We start from the raw sequence: 21,715 nt of genomic DNA, 5'->3' as shown, positions 1-21,715 counted from the left end.
AATCAAACATACGTATTGAAATAAAATCATTACTTTATTAGAATTCCTAACATAGAAAATAACAAAAATATATGCCACCAACCAAAATATCACTTAAAATAATAAATTTTACATGATTACATAACACATGTGGGTTTATCACAATTCATAAAGGAAAATTGACTGTCGCCATTAATTTTTAATTTACAAATCAATTGACAATCTCGATTATATCCAATGTTAATTTGAAGTCTGGGATAGTACAGCTAGATAAATCATTTGATAAAAAAAAATAATTAAGACTAGCCTGTTGACCCAGCGGAGGTAATTAAGTCCATAACGGTACATTAAATTATACAATGTTAAGACACATTTATTGCAATCTTCCAAGATAATGATAATTTATTGCTATATAAAGAACAAATTGAAATAATTCACAAAACCAGCTTTGCTGTTCACAAGATTTGTTACTTAATCCCACTATCACTTTTAAACAATTAAAAATAACAACAAAAAATAAGTAGGTAAATGATCACAGAACGATAAATAAAAAAAAAAACAATAATAATAATAAAGTCATGTCAATATAAAATAGTGCATTAAGTTATAATTTTCATACGGCATCTGGTGAGTGTATGCTAAATTATATGCTTGTGTTATTAATACTAAACAAATATACGAATACTGTTAACTTTACATGAATATTGGAGACATATTTGAATGTTATCAACGTAATCACATAGTTACAATTGTATAATTAAAAAATTTATGTTATTCACTTTAATATAATGAAACATTAGCTTAATTGTTTCACGTCTGTTTTTTATAAAGCTGGAAAGAAGTTTTTAAAGTATTTCCAAGATACTTCTGGAGGTTGGTGTTTTAAAATAATTCTTAAATACATCACAATAAAGACAATCTAGAAAACTATGAAATTGTAATCTAAATGAATCATCACTAATATGCAGTCGTCCTCTACTACACTAATTGAAAAAATCTTAGTTATTTCACGCTAATCACTAAGTTTATAATTGAAAACGGTTCATTGCTAGGTTGATTTTTATTTAGAGTTCAATTCTAAGTACAAACTTTGATTTAAGGCTTAAATGGACAGAAAATCATCATGTGCATTCATTTTTTATGTTATGTAATTCGAAGATTATCAAAGTAACATAGTACCTGATAACTTAAAAACTATAAGGCGTTTCCAGAACTGTGCGAGGCACCGCAAACTAGCGAAAATACAGCCAACTGGAACACTTCATTTTAAAAACGTCAAATTATTCCGTACTAGCAATGTATTATTTAAAAAATGAAGTTATTCCATTGATAGTTAAAATCTTCGCTCGTCTTCGTGGAGCATGTTTCAAATTCATTAGTATAGTATCAGCCTTAGCCTAGTATGAAAACGTGGATGGAACGATTACATACAACTATCTTTTAAAGCAGATCCTGATAGTCACAGACTAATGGTAAAAATAAAGAGATTCTTGCAAAGAATTTACACGTTTAAAAAATAAAAGCATTTTAAAAATATATGTTAAACACTATCTTATATGTATTTCTTTGGATGAGTGAAGTTGTAACATATTTTTAATCTGTATTTGTTATGTTGAGAGCATGTTTTGGTTTTGGAAGGCGACACCAATGTCTATGGATTGCCCGGATGCTATGGAATCCGGGCTTTGTAGCGAGGCACTGTACACGGGATTCATAGGAGTCGTCCCACCAGCTTCGAACAGTGTACTATCGTATACGCTGTTACTCTGCTGAAACAATAAAAATTGATTAAACTAGAATATTTTCAGGCTATTATACTTGTCTTTAAAAAATAGTATTTATTCAGCAAGCTCATTAATTTAGTGGTATTGAGAGATAAACAAATAAGATTTTTTTATATGTAAAAATAGTGATGGATAGTGGAAACTTTATGTAGGTTCCTGAACGTATTTTAATTGTCAACGTGCAATTTAATTGTCACTGTCAGTACTAAGGTTGCTCATAAAAAAAATATATAGTTTTGTTTACTCCAAACACTGTTTACAATTACAAGTGGTTCAATTAGCATTGGCAATATAATTCTCAAATCTAGTGTGAATGAAACCATGAAGTTTAAACATACTTTAATCATTGCTAGGATACATCAGAAATCTAAATTTCTTTAACAATATCAATTCAAATTCTTAATATATGTTCATAATTTCAAACTCTGATATTTTGTTTGCCAAAATATAATAGCTACGTACTTGATATATATAATCTGAGTCTGTCTTGAGAGAACTGAAGCTCTGTTGGTGAGGCAACGACACCTGATCGTCGTCTAAAGGCTCGTCCATCTGCGCCTTGTACGAGAACATTATACTCGGCTGGGACACACTGCAATATATTTATCAAAATTATTATATATGACATATATTTTTTTAAATACATATTGGATTCGTATATTTTGACTATAAATAGTATTAGCTTATAACTTTTTATACCGGAATATCATACAAATCGTTTAGATCCAGTCGCTTTTTAGATTTACAATTTGGAAATGATAACTCGTTTTCATACTTTTTACTCTTACCATCTAATGCTTTTATTGGAAAATTTTTTTGTTTTATTATTATTACGGAAAAAAATATGCTTGATTTGACATCCGCTATAAAAAAGCGTTCTTTAAAATTACCGAAACCACTATATAATAGCTATGTTATTGAGATATGAGGAAAAAACACTCATAACAAATTATATGAATATTATGTATCATTCGCAACTGGGTATCATTACCAGTCACGTTCTCGACTACTCTACTTAATTATATATATAAATAATAGTTGAATACAGTTTACTAAAACTCAAGGCGATAACGACAAAAAACGCGAAACGTAAGTCATTCTGCAGCCGTTACTTACTTTCGTGACTCTAAATTTGGTATAACATTGAATAGATACATTATTATAAAACATAAACGAATGAAAAAACTTAATATAAAAAAGGCGGTAAGTTTGACATTTTTCTTTGAATGTATAACAAAATATATGGTATAGGTTATAAGATCAAAAACACAAAATTTTGGCGCGAAGAGACGTACCTGAAAAATTCACTCAAAAAAGTGTGATACACAAGCGGCGTGTATAATGAGAAATAAAGCCAAGTTGTGACATCCACGACGCATAGAGCAGACGGTACATCACCCCACGTTAGGAGACCGGCTCCGATCGCTTGTGTTGTGTCCAGTAACGCGAGCAACAACACGTACAAATAGAATGACAATTTAGCTGTAAATATAAATAGAAAACACAACTTTAATTTAAAATTATGTACTTTACGTTCAGAAATCAAACATTATTTCTTACAATGTAAAATGACCTTGGGACAGTTGAAAAGATTTGACTTTCTTCTAGTTTGATCAGATCTTAACGAAACTATTGAATAATAAAAAATGTTAATCATAAACGGCTTATAAACTTGAAACAATTGATATTTGGACGCTTATAAAAGAAATGAAGTCGCATAGTTCTCTTTTTATAAAATAACTTAACAAAATCAGTCTAGTTTATAATATTGTAGGGAAAATTTATGACTAAAAACTGTAAACAAAATTGCTTGTATTTCTCTTTCGCAATCTAGAGATGATTATTCCACCTTCAATTTTAGGTTTCCCAATTTGAGAAGGCGGCTTAAAACTTGTTAGGTTTCATTGAACCAGTATAAATTACACAAAGTAGATATTGTATTGAAATTTCGATTCACTTCAATGGAGCAAAGAACAAAACATTACTTACTATAGACTAAACAAGTTTACATGAGAAACCATATATATATATTTGTGTGTGTGTTTGTGTTTTATTAAGAAAGGCTATAGAAAACTGTATAAAGGTGGATAGACATTCCTATGTATGAATATACTTTTTAACAATTTCATTTTTTCTAACTGACAAAAGTAGTTTTTGTTTTATGACAAAAGAGATATATTCAGTTTGTTACTGTAACTGCTATAAGTATTATGTTCTCACATGTCAATATGTCTTAAAAAATCTTCATACATAAATACATTTGAGTATGTAAAGTTCTAAATTGTTATTGTTCTTTTCAGCTTCAACATACAGCAGAATAAAATAAAAGATATTGTAATAAGCAATTCTGCTTAATTGGTGTGTACATAAATTTTAACTTTCTCTTTATAAAGGAAGCTGTTTAATTCAATTAGAAAGTCATATTATTATACATCTCACTTGAGCACTCATTCTATATAATTGAATTACTCAACCTTGAAGCATCATGAACATAATAACAAAATATTATTATAATGTTATTACTTATTAGAACTTTGACATTTGAGTGATAAGTCTTAGTTGTTTTTTTTTTTCTGCAAATACTAGTTTATTTAGTACACTAAATCATGAACAACTTTTCAAAGCATACACATTGGAAGTTCCGATAGAAATATATCTATACTTTAAGGATATTATTAGTGCTCTAGAAGAGTTCATGTATATGGAAGTATAGGTTTAAATGTTTGTAGAATTGATTTAGAAAAAGGAATTATCATCCGACCGTTCATTTAGTAGAAAAGCTAATTACTTTCACAATAAAGATAAGCTTCCACAAAATTTGATAAATATTTTTATAATACTATAAAGATGAATATAACATTTGTTTATAATTAAGATAATATATACTATATTAACATGGTTTAAAAACGATTACTTAAATTGTTGTTTAATTATGTTACTTAAATTTTTTATGACTATTTAAATACAATTAAGTAGTACAATATAATAAATCACTTTTTATATTACTCACTGTAAATGAGGGAACAAATTGAGGTATTTTTAACTTGTTTTATGTCATAATCAGATCTAAGATTTTCGCAAGTTTTATTAATTTAAATTAAACTAATATTTTTGGGATATACTACACGTGCTTTATTTTTTGTTAAAACTACATACTCCCAATGTTTCAGTTACTTTTGAGCAACTATGATCACGGGCAGACGAGGTGTTGTTTTATATCATTATAATTATGGTATTTGTATAAATTTACAATCATAACTAGTTATTTATTTCTACTCTTATTGGTATTATCTAATGTTTTGTTAATAAATTAATTATAATTAAAACTAATGTATAGACACTTACTTGGTAGTGCTAAATATTCCCTCAATGGTATCCAGGGTAATAATAATATTATAAAATATATAACTGCAAACACCAATGATGATGTAAACCAAAATAACATTCCACCATGTCCAAAAAGGTCGTAATCTCCAATATCAATGTGGAACATGTCATTGGGCATGATTATCTCAAGAGTGCCTTGTGTTACAGTGAATGCGAGGGATATTAAGGATGTTGCCAGCAAAACATATCTAATACTGCTTCTGCTGTCCATGTGACCTAAAATAATATTAGTTAAGAAACATATTACAAATTTAAAAGTAATTAAATATTTTTCAGAAGACATTGTAAGTGTTAAATGTTATCATTTTATGTCTATAACCTTAATGAACCCACAAGTCCAGATCAATAAATCATAACGTAAACAATATCAAACTCACCAAAAGCCAAACCAAATATGACAACACTCATTTCCGTTGCAAGTAAGAAGAATCTTACTATTACCCAAAGTATCTTGTCTATTAGACCTCCAACCGGCATAGCAGCATTCACTGTCATTGATACAGCACATCTTATCACACTGACAATCACATTGCCCCAAACCAATGAATAAAATGTCAGGAATATTGGGCTACTGGTAGCACGTAACTTTAACTGAGCTTTGTTAAATCTTACGACTAAAAATAGCACGAACAGAGCGTTAGGTATCAGTATTATCAAATCCCAAATTCGAACTCTGTAAAAAAAATATGTATTAAACAAATACACTTTGACAAACTAAACAATACAAAGTCACTTTGAATTACCTTGAATTGTTCAATCCATAGTATAAAACATATTTACAGAATGCCTCCTCTTTTACAGGAGGTAAATCTGAGGCATTATTTCCATCCATTATTATTTTTTTTGTTTTATTTCTCAGCCATTTAGTGTAACGAAATTTTAGAATTCTTAATAGAAAAATATAACTTAACTACTGTAATTTAATTAGTTGCCACATAACGTCAGCTTTGCTCACGCATTATAAAAAGAGTTTTCCTTTGAACTTTTAGATGTTCTCACTTTCTAATCCGATTTGTAAATTACGACACAAAATAAAATAATATACGATAATGTCTTGCGTCCAACTTCGATGGTTTACTTACTTTCATTGATAAGCATAGACTATAATCAAATATATTTGGTATTATATCCATCTGTGGAAAATTATCACATATTACTAAAATTCTGTTTTAGTTAATTATAATATTTTAAAATCGATAAACATTTCAAGTAATTTTTTAACTTTAACCTTAAATGAAAATTAATCCAATATATTAAGGGGAGAAAAATAACCATACAGATACAGATGATACAAGATTATATATAAAACCTTTATATCTATTTTATCTTAAATAAAAAAGTACCTATATAAACATTTTAAAAAAATTATAATTTTCGTGACATTTTAAACGAGCAAAAGTGAAAGATCAGTCAAAAAAAGAATATCATGATGGTAGAATCAGTATTAAACATAGTAAGATTTCTATTTTATATAAATTACATTAAATATGTTGCAATGCTTTTGAAGTTTCAGTAATAATACATATTTTACATGAAAATTTCATGTCCCATGTTTTTTTTTTAATAAATTGACATTTGGCATTGACATTTTCTTTCACCAAAGTCCAGTTACACTGACGTGTACATTTATATTTTGTGACTATTAGGTTAAGCTTGCATTACTACCGAGTATTTTGCCGGTGTCAGTTGTTTTACAGTTTTATCTTACAAAATATTAAAAATACTGTAAAATATAACACCTTAAATAATCTAGGTAGTAAAAATTACAAGAAAGAAAACAAAACTCATTCTAGTTATGGGTCTCTTAACGGCGACTCTTGGAATTCTATTCCTGGTGTCAACTGTCTGGTCAGCAGATGAACCCAAAGGACCCAAAGTTACCCACAAGGTATAATATATAATATTTTATCCATTTAATACAATTTAATATCATTATAATTAATAAATCAAAAGCATAAAAATTAAGGAGCTTCAAAGCTTGATGAAGCGTTGTGATAAAAAGGTCGCTGACCTTGTGGAGATGACGCTACACGTTTTAAAATTTCAATCCTTTGTTCTAAACGTTAAAAATTGCCAACACTATTTTACTTGCATTTTAATAGGAAATATGCTTAAATAAATTAAAATTTTGTTCATATTATTATTAATAAATAATGTTTCTTAGTTTTTGTGCCAAAAAGTTTTTATTTACGACTTTGAATAGGAGCTTCTTGATAAATCTGGAAAACTAAGTGCATGATGGCATGATGGCTTAAAATAAATGTCTTAATTAATTTAGGTCAAATCAGTTAGACTATTTTATTATTGTTATTCTAGTGGATGTCTTTTAAAGAGTTGTTTATTATTTAATAGTTTAGATGTATCATGTTTACTTTTCATTTAGGTAAAATTTGACATGAGCATTGGTGGTGACCCGATAGGAACTATTGTAATTGGTTTGTTTGGAAAAACAGTTCCTAAGACTGTAGAGAATTTCTACCAACTTGCCCAAAAGCCTGAGGGTCAAGGTTACAAAGGTAGCAAATTCCACAGGGTCATTGATAATTTCATGATTCAAGGTGGTGACTTCACCAAGGGAGATGGAACTGGAGGTATGATTTTATCTTGAAGTTTTCTACATATATTGATATTTGTAAGAGGAATTTATAATCTTATATTCTTAATACCACAGAATTTTGAAACAACAAAAATATCTCGAGTACTTTTAGATATTTTTATTTTACATTATCTCTCATGTTAGTTTTTTATCAGTTGAAAAAATATTGATAACATGTGAAATAGGCAATTATTATTTTATTATTGTTGGAGAAATAATTGGTTCCAATTAATGCTCAATTTGCTATAACAATGGATAACAAGTGTAAAAAAAATATTCAGCATTAGTGTGTGAAAAAATTTGAAGCAGGGGCAACATTCCTTGTAATAAAAAAAAAATGTTATCAGTAAAAATGTCGTAGTTTATTAATATGTATGCTTATTATATTTGTGTTAGGCATGAGCATTTATGGAGAGAGGTTTGAGGATGAAAACTTCAAGCTCCGTCACTATGGTGCTGGATGGTTGTCAATGGCCAATGCTGGTAAGGACACCAATGGCTCTCAGTTCTTCATCACCACCACCAAAACTCCCTGGTTAGATGGCAGACATGTTGTCTTTGGAAAAATTCTTGAAGGAATGGTGAGTTCAAATTGTTTGACAATATATTGAAATTTTAATATTTTTAATATGTTTTAAGTGAAAAGTTATTTTAAACATTCAAAGTATTCAAATTTTTTGCTTAAGTTAGTATTAAGTCATAATTTTCATTGTTAAACCCTAAACTATTCTTATTGATTTGTAAAACAAGTGGATCTGTAATGTCTTTATAGACATAAATATTAATATATTATTAATTTGCAGGATGTGGTGCGTAAGATAGAAAAGACGGTAACTGGAGCAAATGACCGGCCAGTTAAGGATGTCGTAATAACAAACTCATCAGCGGAAGTTGTATCAGAACCTTTTGCTGTGTCAAAAGAAAGTGCTCAATGAAAATAATTTTATTTTAATTAAAAAAAAAAGTAATAGAACTTGTCAACATTAATATCCAGTGCATTTAACTGTAACATGTAATTTTATTTTTATATACGTACATACATGTGCATTAAATATATATGTCAAATGATCATGAGTCAACCGATTTCTGTTAAAATAAAACTGTTAAATAAATACTCTAGCAGGATATGAATATTGTATAAGTAACCAGTAATAATACTAAAGGTGATAATAAATAACATTATATTTATACCATATTTTTTATTTCTTTCAAACAAAGTTCGGCTTCACTTTTTATATCATTATTCTTAGCCATGACTCCTAATTTCCAGCCATACCCACAAGTTTTTCTTGCGAAATCTAGAAGATTTTTTTTCATGTAAGCTCTACCCAAATTAACATACATTGCCCCCAAATCTGGCATATCTTCAATCGTTTTGCCCATATCAATTGCTTCTTTAAAGTACTTTATACTCTCATCGACAGCGCCTATCTTGTCACAAACTGTTCCTATATCATTCAACTGTATCACCAAATGATCTTGTCCTATGTCTTTGATATTTTTCATCTTTTCGTAAGAGCTTTTCAAATACTTCAAGCCGAGCTCACTTTTATCACAATCTATGAATAACCTGCCATACCAATCTTCTATCATAGCTTGCAACTGTTTAAAATTCTCATTTGGATCTCTATCTATGACAGCGCTCAGTTTCTCTAAGCACCAATCGTAACCCAGCTGAGCTGTTGTATATTCATGTTGCATATGGCTTATTCTTGCTAATTTGGCGCTTATATGAATTAATCGCGGATCATCCTCAGCTGTTCCATCGGCCAATAATCTCTGAGAAACTGCTACAAACAACTGCTTTGCTTTACTATATTGCTCTCTTTCTAGAGCTAAGTTTGCCATAACATCATATACATATGTTACACCGAGCTGATGATTTATTTGCTGTGCCTGTCTCAATGCAACATGTAACAACTGCTCTGCCTTATCAAATTCATTTCTTTGTATAAAGAGGATACAGTGTTTTATTGTCATGATTAATTCATCTTCGGCGTTTAATTTTTTTTCTAGACCAATCAGAGTGAGAAGTGAGAAACCTAATGTGTAAGGAACTGTGGCTCTAATGGTTTTTGGTGTCAATATAGGTATTAGAGCTGAGCATCTGGATTTATAATTTAATTTAATCGGGTTTATTCTCCTCCACATAAATCTAATCCTGGAGGACATTATAGCTGATTTTTATTAAAATTTATAGATTACATAACCCTAATTTATCATAGTATTCACAAAACCACTTGAATAATTTTGAAATTTTTTTTCTGGACGAAATTATTGTTATATGCCAAAATTTAATTTTAATGTCTTCGTATTTTTTAAACTTACAAAGTTATATCTAGAATAGGTGAATAATACAATGATCGTATCAGTTGTCATTTCATTTCGCGTTAAAACGTTTGACAGATGTCATTTTTCCTATAAAAAAAAGTTTAAATTTGTTAGTACAGGTTCTAGTTTTTTCTGATAATGTTTTTTCTGAAAAACAATAGCTACAAATAGGATCGAAACAAACAGAAAAAACTTTATAAATAAAAAATAGAACCAGAGTAGATTAGTTCCTCCCATATTTATTTTAGCTTGCGTATACTAATGTATATATACTGTTTTCAAGCAGACAACGATGTAAAATAAAATAAAGCATATTTTAGTATAAATATGTATTGTTCCCCTTTTAACACCTTTGAAAAATATTTGAGTCTGGTTTTTTTTTATTTGGGCCTATTTTTAAACAGTATGAGTGCAATTGCTCGTAATCATTAAGAATAAACGTTACGTTACGGATTTATATTTTATTAAAGTGCAACATTAAAATTTTTGTGATTGAAAATAAAATTTTATACTTAGATATTGGTTATATTTTAGTTAAACTATTATTATGTAGATATCTTTATTTTAGGAACTGCACAAGTATAAACGACGACTTTCAGAAAATTTAAAAGAATTTACGTCGGTTAGTATATTTATTTACATTATTACACTCTTCATATAACCTCGAAGCAAACATGTTATCGATGGTACCCGAAAACCACTATTACAACTTAATTGTATTTATTTAAACTTAGCCTCCATGACGGTATTTGTCTGGAATAAATAATATTAAATTTATGCATTGTCCTAAAAGGTATCTGTTTCAAGTCACCAAAATTATTTTGATTTATCATATCGTGAAGGAAATACAATCATACAATTTGTTTATATTATCAACATCATAGTTTTGTTGACCCAATTCTGTAGCACTATCTCTTCTATTAATCCATTGTTGTGTGGGTTTCATGTAACGACATTTTGTGTTCTTTAAAACGCATTGCCTCGACTCTGTTTGGAAGGATGTACTTCTGAAAATAAACATCAAACATTAAACATCCTATATTTTCTTTAATAATTACTTTTTTTTATTTAGGAATTTAAGTATTTCGCATAATTTCGTACCTAAATTGCTCGTCACAACTCGATGATGCTTGATTTTTGTCTAAAAAGGAAACAAAAAATGAAGAAGTTTGTTAAATATATATATAAATATATATGTGTATGTTTAAGTTTTTGTTAGTAAAAAAAAAAATCTTTTTTATGATTTGGTAACTTGAGATTGAAATTAAGATGAGCAGCTGAGAGTTTAACATATCAATCTAACACAGGTTTATCAACTTAAGATAACAATATACTATACAAATAAAGATTTACAAACGAGCATCAAACGTGATTTATTAAATCATGTACATCCTGTTCACAAGGATGAGTTGTGACATCCTTATTTTCAATCAAAGTCTTTAATGACGTCCTTCGTCTATCAAGGAGTTGCTTTATTATTAAGTTAAGCAAATGTATTGATAGTTCTGCCATCTATATATTCATTTTCAATAAAGTTTTAATATTACTCATATATTAGCGTGATTATTTTACTACTTACATTAATAACGATATAAAGAATTACCTTTTCGTGGTAAATTTTGTCCAGACCTTGCATTTTTTAAATCGCATATGGTATCCGGCGTAACAAATTTATTCTGAAAATTAAATATAGCGTATTATAGTGTGTCGAGAAAAACATAAAGTTCTCCTAACAATAATTTGTACTTATATAAATTACTAAACATTTTCTCTTAAGGGTTGTTTTATTTTATTCTTGTTTTCTTTCCAACGATTCAGAGCGACTTCTTGACGTTTTTTAAGACGTAAATATTCAGAATACCATTTTCCATGAGAAACGATATCGTTTGGATTAGAATCTAGAGGATAAAAATAATATCATATTAAAAACATATTTTTTAATAACATCTAAATAGCAAATCTTTTGCCGAGGTCATTTATAATATGATTTAAAAAAAGTTATAAGACTTCTAAAACAATTTAGGTACTGGCCTTAAGTAAATATTTGCATTATTATTTTAATCCGATTATTTTCTCTATTACGTATCGATTATAATATTCAAAAAACTTCATGAAACTAATAGTATCTAATATATACCATATTGATTAAAGAAATATAAATGACCTTAAAATTTCACTTAAAATCAACGATATGTATTACTTTATTAGTAATTAATTTAGTAATCAATGCTTAATCTTAAGTCAAGTAATGAAACCATTTTATTGATAATGATGTCTAGGTTCCTACCTGGTATTTTAGCCGAAACTTCATTTTTAAAATCGTCAAAAGTAGAAGTCTGTTCAATATTATTTGATGTTATCAAAAGATCATTGAAATATTTTTTCCATATTTTTGTGAATACGTTGTGATTGTATTCATTCCATCCGCCATATTTGTTTTGGCTGTTCTTCATAAACGCTTGGAATTCTTGCACTTCCTTTAATATTTGATGTATTATTTATTAGCATTATAATTACCATTTTCTTATTCGAAAACAAATTCAATAAATAAACTAAAATTGATAGCACTTATGCTATTTAAATAAGTGTTATGAAAAATAATAACATTTAATAAACAAAACAAAGGTCCGAGGATTATTGATACTATTGAATATACTATGTTATTGCATCAGTATGGGAATAAGTAACATTGAGTATGAAAACATTTCGTGTCATTTAAGTCGGTTAAAATATAGAATAGTTTACACGTTTATATATAACCTTTTTTTACATTCTAACGTTTTACGTTACATGAATGTAAGTTGTAACATGATTACCGAGCATTTGAACGGAGAATTAATTATAGCTCGTACAGGACTCGTCACAATTTCATTGAACTGATTAAGATTAACACCATTATGTCTTTTAAATTTCCTCTCCTTAACTGTGCTGACAATATCCTGCAGCAGAAATAAAATATAAATAAATAATAGATAAAGATTTATTGACTAGCATACTATTTATCAAATGACCTTTTCCTTAATAACATTTTCCTCGAACTGTAACGTCCTTAATTCACTTCGTATATACTGTTTGAAAGATTTTATTTTAGACTCCAATTGCGTTATATCCCTTTTTAAATCATCTATGTCTACAACATATAAAAATATAGTGTACCTATTGCTTTTAAAAAATTTTGGCATAATTTATCGCCTGTCATAATATTCAGCTTTTAAATAATTGAACAAAGATAAATATTTGTCACTACTGAATACATACCGATTTTGTCAGGTGAGTCTTGCAAGTTAGTTTTAATTCTAATGTCTTCAAACAAATTTTTAATTTCAATAAAAGAATTTTTTGAATGAACACAAAACCTTTTAAATGTCAATTCATTGCCGTGTTCATAATATTCCTTATAATCTGGACATTTCACTAAAGATTTTTTTACGTTGGCCATTAATACACTTTCTTGAATTTTAAGTCTTCTCATACGAGCTTTAAAATCGTCACCACTACAAGCCTCATTGTTTATTTGAATATCCATTTAGCTTAAGATTCATATAGTTTCCTTCTTATATTAAATGAAAAGTAAACAGAATTGTGGAGAAACAAAGAGAAATGGAACAAATTTATTATATCGATCAAACTTTCTTCGAGGTTGTCAGGGAGATAAATGTATTTTGTTATTTTTCTGAAATGAAGGCAAATTATGTTCTTTCTCACAAAAGAAACCAGTCCAATTATTAAAAAAAATATGGAGTTTGTATGTATAATTAAAATGATTGAATATAGGTACAACATTCGATAAAATATTCATATTTATTAAAAATATTGATAATAAGAAAATTTTGTACAATATTAGATATGTACATTTTTAATTTTATTGTTATTCTTCATGTTTTATACAATTTCTCTCATGAGAGGCAGAAATAATTGTAGGTAATATCTTAATTTTTTATGTGAGTAAAACAAAGGTTTAAATTTTAATATTCTTAGGATACATTGAGATATTATTTTAACTGAGCAAAGATTGTAGATTAGTTTAGGAAACTATATTTTAGCAGTTCACAATGAATAACAAAATAGATTTGTTTTTTTTTTATGTTTATTTAAATTAGTAGCAGGAATTAATTATTTAAAACGTTTTTCTTTTTTATAATTTTTGTGGACGATTAAATAAACTTAGTTTATAATTTTAAATATGATTGTAAATCTTTACACGTTCTTAACATTTTTTGTTTATGAGAGAATAACTATTTAATACATTTTGTTTTATCACTCCCAGATTATAACTTACTGTCACAAAACGCTGTCATTGTCAGTGAAATATAGAAGTGTATTTTTCTGATAGGTTTGGAGGAACCGGGAATGAAGTGTATTAATTTTATTTAATTTTGTGTAACATTTAACAATTCCAAAATAACTATGTTCTCCCGATCTAAATTACTTTTCTCGAGGATCACACCTCTGAAAGTACGTATTTACATTGTAGAGAAATAACTTATTTTCAATTCCATTTACGCAATGATTTCTGAATTTAAATTATTCCAGAATACTTTAAGTGTAGATTTTCAAAATGGGGCCCGTGTGTTATATGGTATATCATCAGTGAGAAATCGTTCAACAACTCCAATCAATACGATCATAATGTTTGTTCCACAACAAGAGGTTAGTTTGCCTATACATCATTGTATTACAAGTTGGACATTCTGTTAAGCTATCATAGTATAGGTTTTAAAATTATTGCAATCGCCTAAAATTCTAGAAATAATTTACAAAAAAAAAATGTCTAAATAAAATTAAGTATTAATAAATAGAAATTTTCTTTTGGTGCTTTTGAATTTATTTTAAAATATTATGAATTATAACAATCATTCCTTCACACAGGCGTGGATCGTAGAGAGAATGGGTAAATTTCACAGATTACTAGAGCCAGGACTGAATCTGCTTTGGCCAATTGTAGACAAAATTAAGTATGTGCAGAGTCTAAAAGAAATTGCTATAGATGTTCCAAAGCAGAGTGCAATAACATCTGATAATGTTACTTTAAGTATTGATGGTGTGTTGTATCTACGAATTGTTGATCCATACTTAGGTAAATAGAAGTAATTTTTAGATATTATTAGTAATCTCTGTTGCCTAATCAGGTTTTATTTTATAAATTTTTTTTGCTTTTGTAATATCAGTTTGGACATCATATTTCTATGCATATTTTAATATTTTAAAAACTGAATATATGTAGTAATCCAAAATATATTAGTTTCATTTAAATGAATACTTGTGAAAGTCTTAGATATTGTTATAAGCATTTTATTTTAGATATTTATATAACTAACAACATATTTCTTCAAAATATTTAGCTTCTTACGGAGTAGAAGATCCAGAGTTTGCTATAACACAACTAGCACAAACAACTATGAGGTCAGAGTTGGGACAGATATCACTTGACAAAGTTTTTAGGGAGCGAGAGTCACTCAATGTTTCTATAGTCCATGCCATCAATAAAGCAAGTGAAGCATGGGGCATAACTTGTTTGAGATATGAAATACGTAAGTCACTTTGTTAATTAACTAGACTTTCCTGTAGTCACACAGAGAATTGTGTAATACAGTTGAATTTAACTCTGATTGTTAACTTTTTTTTAAATAGTGGAAAAATAATAGTTTAAATAATTAATATTACATTATTGGTAGAGTAAAGATCCTGGTTTTTAATTACTATATATTCCACCAGTAGATGGAAAGACGGAAAGAAATTAATTTATATTCCTTTGTGTAAGAAAAATGCCTTTATACCAATTTATTGTGTAATAAGTTAGCCAATTATATTTTTTTTATTTATTTATAGGGGATATAAAGCTGCCGACCAGGGTACATGAAGCCATGCAAATGCAGGTCGAAGCTGAGAGAAGGAAACGCGCTGCTATATTAGAATCCGAAGGTGTTAGAGCAGCCGATATTAATGTTGCAGAAGGAAAACGTCAATCAAGAATATTGGCTTCCGGTAAATCAGTATTTTGTATGAAATTTTATAAATTATGAATTATTTTGTACTATAAGAGTTTAGGATCTTTGGAAAGTTGTATGTGAAGGTTTCTATTGCAGAAACAATGTCGGAAATGGCGCCAATATTGATTCATGATACCCATAGAGATTTTTCATTGTTATGTTATATAGTATTAATCGATGAAGCTGTCATTTGAAAATTGTAATGTGTCGGATTGAAAACCATGAAGAATTGGTTGTTATTACTAAATCACATTATCATCTATTGAAAAATTATTGTAAATTTTCAAGAATAAAAAGAGCTTGGTTACCTGTGCAGTCATATTAAGTTATATTTTGCTGTACATATATATTTTAATGTTTAATTTATATAGACATAAATTATATGAAACCATAATGTAATTGTGAGTAAAATGTCTTTAAATTGGAATATTTGATGATGATCCAATTCTTGATCTATCAAAGTCCAAACTCATTCAAGAAACATTTCTTAATAAATTAATATTTCTCAGAGGCCGAGAAGATGGAGCAGATAAATAAAGCGTCAGGTGAAGCTCAAGCCATGTTGGCGGTGGCTGATGCTCGGGCTAAAGGGCTCACCATCATAGGGCAAGCACTCGCACAAACGGTACATTGTATATAGACAGCATAAACCCTTCTAAATGTGTGATTATTAAAATTAGTCAAATATAGTTTGTTATATATGAGGGCTATGCTAATTTAATTGGACTTAAAGTTGATATCTGTCTTAAAATTGATTAAGTTTTATTTATGAGTATTTTAAAATTTATTAAATTATTACACAAAAATTTTGACGAACTCTAAATAGCAAGGAATGATACATTCAAAGATTATTTTATCTATTTTCTTAAATGTTTCAATAATATAAATTAATACGTTCATATTTTGATTTAATTTACATATTGTATCTAAATATTGTATAAAATTACAGGATAGTAAACATGCTGCCGCGCTTACATTGGCCGAGCAGTATGTGTCAGCATTTAATAAACTAGCAAGGACAAACAATACTCTCATACTGCCAGCTAATGCAGGGGATGTTTCAAATTTGGTCGCTCAGGTTAGTTTAAAAAATACATATATATAGTCAAGGTATAACTTGGTTCACCCTTAATATGTCGCATATATAATAAGAATAATTTGATTATATTAATTCTTCAAGAGAATGATAGTATTATGTAATCGTCAAAATTATATTTTGTATGTGTGTGTGTTTGTTACCTCTTCAAACTAATAAATAATAACATTTTATAATCATAACGATATTATGCTAGAAACTCATTTATCAATACATATTATCATTGGGTTTTGTTAGTAAACTAATAAAGGATAGAATATCCATTGTCAACATACTTACAAATAAATTGTACATTACATATTAAAAAATTCTATATATATGTTAAAACCCACGATAAATTGTTATGAATATAAATTCTTATTATTTTACTTGCAGGCAATGTCAATATATTCAACGGTAACTTCACAAAGCAACCGCAACCAAGTATCTCATGGTGAGCCGATCATACCTGATATAATGGCTGAGGATTCTATGTACAAACTCAATATGCCAAATGAGAAAGGTCTGACCATGGCCGGACAAGCCGTTCCAAATGAGGATTTGGCAGAGTATTTCTCTGACGATGAGGAGAGAGAAAAGGCATTGCAGACACAGAAAGACAAGAAAAAGCATTTGAACACATTAGAAAAAGATCCATAGAAATGTTAAGTATTAACCATTAATAAATCAAACAAATAATTAATTTAAAAAGATTATTTTATTACCCATAACAATAAAGATTTCTTGTTTGAATGTGTGATAAAAATACCTTATCACTTGTAAAAAGTCATTCCTACTAGTTTAATATGGAATAAAGAGAATTTTCTTTCATCGCTAACAAGGGATTTACACTCGCGTACGAGTCGCGAGACGAGGCACCAGCCGAAGCACAACGTGACAGTTTAAATGGTCGTTCGGGAGGGTAAATTACAAATGATTCTAGTCTTATTATTAATTATTAATTATTTAAACTGTCACGTTGTGCTTCGGCTCATGCCTCGTCTCGCGACTCGTACGCGAGTGTAAATCACGGCTAAGGTTTTCAATATCAGTCAGATAAGAGAAATATAGTATTGCCTCTCTCAAGTCTATAAATTCGTGGAATGTTACAACCATACCAGCTATCATCCAAAAAGAGAGGTACATTTTTTATTTTATTCAAATCATATACCTACATAATTTATTTTTAAACAACCAACACGTTTCTAATGTGTGACAAATTGAAATGTCATTGAGATATATGACTCGAAACGAATAAAATCATGTATGGATTAATTTTAACATGATTGAATTGTCACTTTTATTTACGGTTATAGAAAATTGATATATTACAAATTCTTTACAGTCGATCGTGATATGACGCCTCACAGATTATTAAATAATATTATCATTTTAAGCACACTTTAACGTAACATATTGTTATAAATTATGTACTTTAACACACCCATAATAGACATTACTATTGCAAAGAGCAACAAGTAAACGAACTTCACAATATTTTAACAAATTTATCCTTTTGGTTAAAATAGCTCACTGTCCCTTCTTCGGTTTGATTTTGTGGTGAAATCTTGTGGAGATTTAAATATGAAGCGGATAGATCAGTGCCGTCGAATTGGCGCAAATGTATCTGGAAATTATATAATGAATTGACTTTTAACTTAACATATATCTATCAATAAAAAGGTATTTCAGACTTTATAATATAGATAAAAAACATTCAACTTTATGACAATCTGTCCTTATATTAATCATTGTATGTCATAATTACCTTTACATTTAAGATCTCACATTGTTACTTACCAATAAATGCAAATTAACTTCGTCACTTCTACTCAAATAGGGAAAATTGCCACCGCTTTTTAAATGAGCCAATTTAGCATGTGGGTATGACTTGTAAAGGTCCTCCCGAACTCTTGAACTAAGGGCACCATCGTCCCAAACATCCATAATTGTGATGGGAATGTCACCAAGTATCTGGGGTTGAACATAACTCGGTGTACAGTTCAGAGTTAGTCTTGATGCTAACTCAGACTGTGTCAATGTTTCAAGCTGAAAATTAAATTTGCTTCAATACATACAGTTTTATGGCTTAAAGAATTAGTGTCCCATTTTGTATTTATCATTTTTATTTTATTTATATATTCCCATACTGAAACTCTATGAATTTTTGATGAATTACAATTACAAAATAATATTACATTTACAAATTAATTTGTAAGATAAGTTAAGATATCTTAATACGGTAAAAATATTTCGTAAGGTTTTTCTGTAATAGTTTCATATTACCAAGGTTACGGAATGGTTACATTTATAACTCAATATCATACCCTTTCAACCATGAAATCTATTGATTCTGCAATTCTCTTGTCAACTTTTTCACATGTGAAATTTCCCATCAACATGCGCTTCAGCACTAAAGATGGTAGAAGCCAGAATAGAGCTACAGAGTCGTGATATTCAAACACAGTTGTGTCAGTGAAGGTGTTACATAAAATAAGGGATGCAACACGGGGACAATTTTTTGTTATTTCTGTAAATTTCTGTGCTAAAAATCCACCTAAAACGCATTTACGATTTAATATCATACAAAATGTATCTATAATGTGTGTAAGTATTAATAATAGTCATATTACTGTTACCTAGTGAAGCACCAAATATATGTATTTTATCTAGTTCAAGGTAATCAATTAGTCGTTTGAATCCATCACACCACTCTTTTAAATTCCAATAAGGCGGAGGTTCTACTCCAATAACGCGAATGCCTCGTGTAGTGAGACCCATGATCTGTTTGTAAAAAATATCGGCTGTACCCGAGACTGGTGGCAAACATATAAGTGGACAACTAACAGATTTGGGGCCACTGTCAAATATTTTCCACGTCTGTGAAGTAAGTTAATTAAACATAAACAATACATAGGTTACAAAGTAATTGTTAATAATATAATGTTGAATTGAGAAAATGGTAAATGAAACTAGTATCAATTTGTTTACCTTGGTATCATCTGAGTCAACATCTATTTTTCGTAGTGGTATACTACTACGAAAACTTAAATATTCATTAGTTTGTGATAGATCACTTAAGTAACTCATATTATATTAAACTATCAATTCCAGATATGAAACAGATTTTAAAATATATTATAGTTGAAAATAGAGATACATGACTACTTCAACACCGTCGTAAATGTAAGGAAATTGACATTTGGTTTGTTGTACTTGACAGTTTCAATTGACAATTGATAACAGAATAAGAAAAATAAGTGGTCAGAAATACAATTGCGAAAGATTCTTGGATTATTGCTTATAAAGACTAAAGATAGAACTATTTAAATTGCTCTATGATCTTCAATTTAGTACACTGTTTTCCTAAATTTGATATATAGCAGAGTGGATAAAACCTTAGTTTTAATTAATTTAATTAGCAACGAACTCTCTTCTATATATCAACTTATTTTTAAGGCATTAATATTAAATTTACTCTTGCTTTTCCTGCCTTTTCTAATTAAATGGATCTAAAAAAAGCTAAAAATCATAAAACTATTTTATTATAAATTAAATATATATAGATAATGCACTAGAAAGCTAATAAACGACCTTCCTTCAATCCGAGGCATTATAATGTGTTGTAGCAAAGTGTTTAACACTGTAATTATAATATTTGTGCTATTATTGTTATAAATATCAAATAGAGAGTTTAGTTGTAACCTAAAGATGGACGATAAGAGAGACATAGTGGCTCAACAATCAGACAGGTAGTCGATTTCGAGATTTTAACAATTGGCGGATAAGGTTATCAATCTAAAAATATTCAAACTAATTTCCATTTCCGTTTCTAGTGACAAAGTTATTACCGATAAAATAAAGAATTATGAATATAAACAGAGAAATATTATTATTTATCATTGTAATCAAGTAAATAAGTAATACAAACAGCTATTTCTGATAGTAATTATTTTTATTTAAGTTTTAAAATTAATGTATGTAAGCTAATGCTATATAGTCCTAATGCTGCGTTAGCATAATCGTTAATTTTTTTCATAAAATACATTATTCCTCTTATCTACCAAATAAACTGCCAATATAATGTTATAATTTATAAATTATGAAAAATAAAGTGTGATCATAGATGCTTGAACTATTGCACAAACTTAAAGCGCACTGTTCTTAAATTAAATTTAGCCATTAGAAAAAATATAATAAAATTCAGCTAATTAATCAAAATTATAGAGAATTTATTTATAAACAATTTTTTGTAGTCACTTTTTCAAGTTTTATAGTTATAGATTATCTGTTAAATGTTTTTAAAAAAGAGTCTATAAATTTTTATTTTAATATTAACTGCTCTTTATACTTCCGACTCTTATATTAAACCAACAACATTTTTACATAATATTAATTGAACCTTATAACTCATTTACTCGTTTATTTACTGATTAATTCGTTTTTGGAAAAGAATTTCTTGGGTTGACAATTTAATATCCACCTGTCATATTTTATTTTTTCATATAAATGACGCAATGTTGTTGTTGATGTCTATCTTTGCAATTTATGGAAGTTCTTTTAGAATAAACAA

General features: G+C 28.4%; 6 protein-coding genes across 7 annotated transcripts; 2 read left to right on the top strand and 4 right to left on the bottom strand.

Moving 5' to 3' along the window:
- Positions 1–15: 15 nt before the first annotated feature.
- Positions 16–6,257, bottom strand: LOC116771708 (transmembrane protein adipocyte-associated 1 homolog). Of its 2 annotated transcripts, none has more exons than XM_032663633.2 (6): positions 5,894–6,257; positions 5,528–5,823; positions 5,109–5,366; positions 3,059–3,245; positions 2,226–2,355; positions 16–1,748 (listed from the first exon to the last, which is right to left on the bottom strand). In XM_032663633.2, the coding sequence occupies exons 1-6, from the start codon at positions 5,980–5,982 to the stop codon at positions 1,587–1,589; spliced, it is 1,122 nt and encodes a 373-aa protein (XP_032519524.1). In that variant the 5' UTR covers positions 5,983–6,257; the 3' UTR covers positions 16–1,586. The 2 variants fall into 2 exon arrangements, with proteins under 2 accessions (XP_032519524.1, XP_032519526.1); XM_032663635.2 differs by having other exon boundaries at positions 16–1,745.
- A 527-nt stretch (positions 6,258–6,784) lies between these two features.
- Positions 6,785–8,934, top strand: LOC116771835 (peptidyl-prolyl cis-trans isomerase 6). The gene is made up of 4 exons (XM_032663816.2): positions 6,785–7,038; positions 7,534–7,741; positions 8,143–8,327; positions 8,550–8,934. Exons 1-4 carry the CDS (start codon positions 6,946–6,948, stop codon positions 8,679–8,681), a joined length of 618 nt encoding a protein of 205 aa, XP_032519707.1. The 5' UTR covers positions 6,785–6,945; the 3' UTR covers positions 8,682–8,934.
- Positions 8,911–10,132, bottom strand: LOC116771834 (tetratricopeptide repeat protein 19 homolog, mitochondrial). Its single transcript, XM_032663815.2, has one exon. It carries the CDS (start codon positions 9,916–9,918, stop codon positions 8,932–8,934), a length of 987 nt encoding a protein of 328 aa, XP_032519706.2. The 5' UTR covers positions 9,919–10,132; the 3' UTR covers positions 8,911–8,931.
- A 519-nt stretch (positions 10,133–10,651) lies between these two features.
- LOC116771837 (coiled-coil domain-containing protein 112-like) lies at positions 10,652–13,719 on the bottom strand. The gene is made up of 9 exons (XM_032663818.2): positions 13,336–13,719; positions 13,089–13,207; positions 12,894–13,016; positions 12,365–12,554; positions 11,842–11,975; positions 11,681–11,753; positions 11,179–11,218; positions 10,935–11,084; positions 10,652–10,830 (listed from the first exon to the last, which is right to left on the bottom strand). The coding sequence occupies exons 1-9, from the start codon at positions 13,601–13,603 to the stop codon at positions 10,788–10,790; spliced, it is 1,140 nt and encodes a 379-aa protein (XP_032519709.2). The 5' UTR covers positions 13,604–13,719; the 3' UTR covers positions 10,652–10,787.
- Positions 13,720–14,372: 653 nt separating this feature from the next.
- LOC116771799 (stomatin-like protein 2, mitochondrial) lies at positions 14,373–17,853 on the top strand. The gene is made up of 8 exons (XM_032663773.2): positions 14,373–14,532; positions 14,611–14,727; positions 14,947–15,154; positions 15,420–15,608; positions 15,907–16,062; positions 16,577–16,692; positions 17,017–17,145; positions 17,539–17,853. The coding sequence occupies exons 1-8, from the start codon at positions 14,485–14,487 to the stop codon at positions 17,800–17,802; spliced, it is 1,227 nt and encodes a 408-aa protein (XP_032519664.2). The 5' UTR covers positions 14,373–14,484; the 3' UTR covers positions 17,803–17,853.
- Positions 17,854–18,413: 560 nt separating this feature from the next.
- On the bottom strand, positions 18,414–20,345 carry LOC116771800 (maspardin-like). Its single transcript, XM_032663774.2, has 5 exons — positions 20,134–20,345; positions 19,782–20,022; positions 19,470–19,699; positions 18,943–19,191; positions 18,414–18,769 (listed from the first exon to the last, which is right to left on the bottom strand). The coding sequence occupies exons 1-5, from the start codon at positions 20,230–20,232 to the stop codon at positions 18,632–18,634; spliced, it is 957 nt and encodes a 318-aa protein (XP_032519665.2). The 5' UTR covers positions 20,233–20,345; the 3' UTR covers positions 18,414–18,631.
- Between the last annotated feature and the right edge of the window lie 1,370 nt (positions 20,346–21,715).

The sequence above is a fragment of the Danaus plexippus genome, assembly GCF_018135715.1.
Source record: "Danaus plexippus chromosome 16 unlocalized genomic scaffold, MEX_DaPlex mxdp_23, whole genome shotgun sequence".
Classification (NCBI taxonomy): domain Eukaryota; kingdom Metazoa; phylum Arthropoda; class Insecta; order Lepidoptera; family Nymphalidae; genus Danaus; species Danaus plexippus.
The sequence above is the reverse complement of the archived record's forward strand: the minus strand, read 5'-3'. Positions and strand labels throughout refer to the sequence as shown.